We start from the raw sequence: 2473 nt of genomic DNA, 5'->3' as shown, positions 1-2473 counted from the left end.
TATAACTCACACTTCTCTGAAGGAGTGATGAGAAGGTAAAAACTTGTCAGTTTAAACTGAAAAAAATTTATGCCAGGCTTCTTTGCAGCTGTGCTATTAATAAATGAGTCAGAAACAGATGAGTAGATCTATGGAATATGGTGTGGCTGAAGGTATCTCAGTACCTTAGAAGTATTTTGCTAGTACTAGCTAACAAAACCCTGGAAAGATACTTCATTGTTGAAACATATGTCTGAGAAAATACTTGGGCAAGCTTTCAGCATTTCCATCACAGTTAGGTTTTAGTGTGTATCTTAATGCCTAAAATAGTTATTTTAAAGGCTGTGTCTTTAGATCTTACAATTTTGGAATCTTAATTTCATGTTGGTTTCTGGTCTTGGTTGTTCATTTGTTTTCAGAGAATCTTGAGCAACACCCTTTTTGGCTCTCAGAATTGAATAATTTTACTTCAGAATAATTTCTTACTGATTTGAAAGTTTTAGAATTCCATATTCATATGTATTCCTGTCAATAATGAGGAATTTTGAAAATGACAATTTTTAACAATATTGTTGTTATTGTAATTTTCTAAACAAAGTTGCGTCACACATTCTGTTAAAATCCCTGTAAATTTGGGGGGTGGAAGATTTGTTGAATGTTTTCATGAATGAATGAATGTTTTTCATTTATTTTCATCTGTCCTACATTTAAGAATAGAAATCATAGAAAATGCTGCTTGTACATAATAGCTCCTTCATGATTGAAATAGACAAATGAGCCGCATGTATTAGCACAAAAACTGTGCCGAAGTAAAACTACAGTTAATAAGTCTCTGGAAGTTAGGAAGTGCACCTGATGTCTTGAAAAGATAGTACATGTCCTATAGCTCTTAATTACATAATCACTTTTTTTGCAAGATCGTTGTCTCATTAAGTGAAAAGGTTGTACTTCTCAGAAGTTGTATTGTAAAGAAGGCAACATTTATTAGACTGTTATAATAAAGTATGAGCAATATTATGTATTGTTGAAAGGTATGAAGTGAAGGAGGCAGGATGTCATAGGAAGAAAAGAAACCCATGATACTGTGATTAAAATGCTTGGATATCACCTTGGATATTATAGAATTTATATATAATATATAGAATATATTCCTGCTTATGCCTAAAGGGTGCTAGTCAGACTATTTAAAAAAGAATTCTCCTTGATGGTAATGAATTTTCTCATTAATTTTCTGAGTATCCTTAGGACATAGATCTGCAACTGAACTTAACACTTTTTTAAAAGTGCTATATAATGGTAAATTTACTAAATCAGATGATAGAAAAACCTTTAAACAAGCATAAAAAAATTTGTCCCATGATTTCTGATCTTGTTCTTTAAGTTCCTTTCAGTAACATGTGAGAACAGCATAACTTGTTCATCTCAGATGTTATGACTAATTGCAACTTGTGAAACATTCTTTCATGAGTGCTACAGATGAAATTATTTCCTTTTCAGAGGAGAAATCCTTGCACATAATGTGCAGCAAGTAAAGGGTTGGGGGGGGTGTTTCTGTTTCTAAAAGCATTGGATAGTTAATGTAATTTAATGTTTTGTTTTATCAGACCTATGCATTGAACAACATAGGAGTCTTGTAGAAATGTTTTATATGAAGTCTGTACATTCTTATTGTAATATGGAAAGATAAGCTAAGGTTCCTGAATATTCTTTATTCTGCTATGACCTTATATTGGGGGTTGAGCTTGTTATTGTAATGCTGCTAAGACAGAGTTTTTGTATAACTGCATTTGCTAGTCTGCAAATTGCTTTGATGAGAATTATTTCTCCATTTTTTCCCCTTATATGTCCCCTATAGTCCTCTGCGAAATGATTTTTCAACATTTTAAACCTAATGGCCTAATGAACACAAAAGTTAAAAGGAAACACAGGTCCTTTCTCAAGTTAGAAGCAAAGCAACTGTCAGCTGCTTATCACCTTGGTAACTTCACTGTACTTTCCTTGTTAGGAGTGCAGGAAGAAGAATTGGAACAGATTGGTAATTAACATATTTCACTGCTTTGTCAACTTTCTTCTTCAGCAGATCGTTTTTCCTAAGATGGTGGCAAGTTGTTGTCGATTCCTGTGCTACTTCTGTCGAATTAGTCGTCAAAACCAAAAGGCCATGTTTGAGCATCTTAGTTACTTACTGGAAAACAGCAGCGTTGGACTGGGTACGTCATTTAGCTGTAACAGCTAAAAGCAAGACCAGGAGGAACTGTGATATCACAAGACTAGTATCGAATTTGTATACCAAGTTGAAGCATGTGATGAAGCCTCTCTGAAGCTTAAACCATTTTGTGGTTTCTTCTCTAACTCTTCCCCCCCCCCCCCCCTTTTTTTTTTTCCTTTTTTTTAAAAAAAAACAAAAAACCAAAAACCCAACAAAACCCACCAAACCCCAAGGTAAAAAACACCTCCGCGCTTCACGGTTTGGCTGGGGGTTGGCGGCGACGGG

At 34.5% G+C, this 2473-nt stretch overlaps 1 protein-coding gene across 1 annotated transcript in view; it reads left to right on the top strand.

The window, feature by feature from the left end:
* RYR3 (ryanodine receptor 3) overlaps positions 1-2473 on the top strand; it is a 269121-nt gene that overhangs the window by 155148 nt on the left and 111500 nt on the right. The window contains 1 exon segment of the mRNA XM_009320984.1: positions 2057-2189. Within this exon segment, the coding sequence (XP_009319259.1) occupies positions 2057-2189 (133 nt within the window).

This window comes from Pygoscelis adeliae, unplaced genomic scaffold (assembly GCF_000699105.1).
Source record: "Pygoscelis adeliae isolate BGI_AS28 unplaced genomic scaffold, ASM69910v1 Scaffold3, whole genome shotgun sequence".
NCBI classification, from domain to species: Eukaryota; Metazoa; Chordata; class Aves; order Sphenisciformes; family Spheniscidae; genus Pygoscelis; species Pygoscelis adeliae.
The sequence above is the reverse complement of the archived record's forward strand: the minus strand, read 5'-3'. Positions and strand labels throughout refer to the sequence as shown.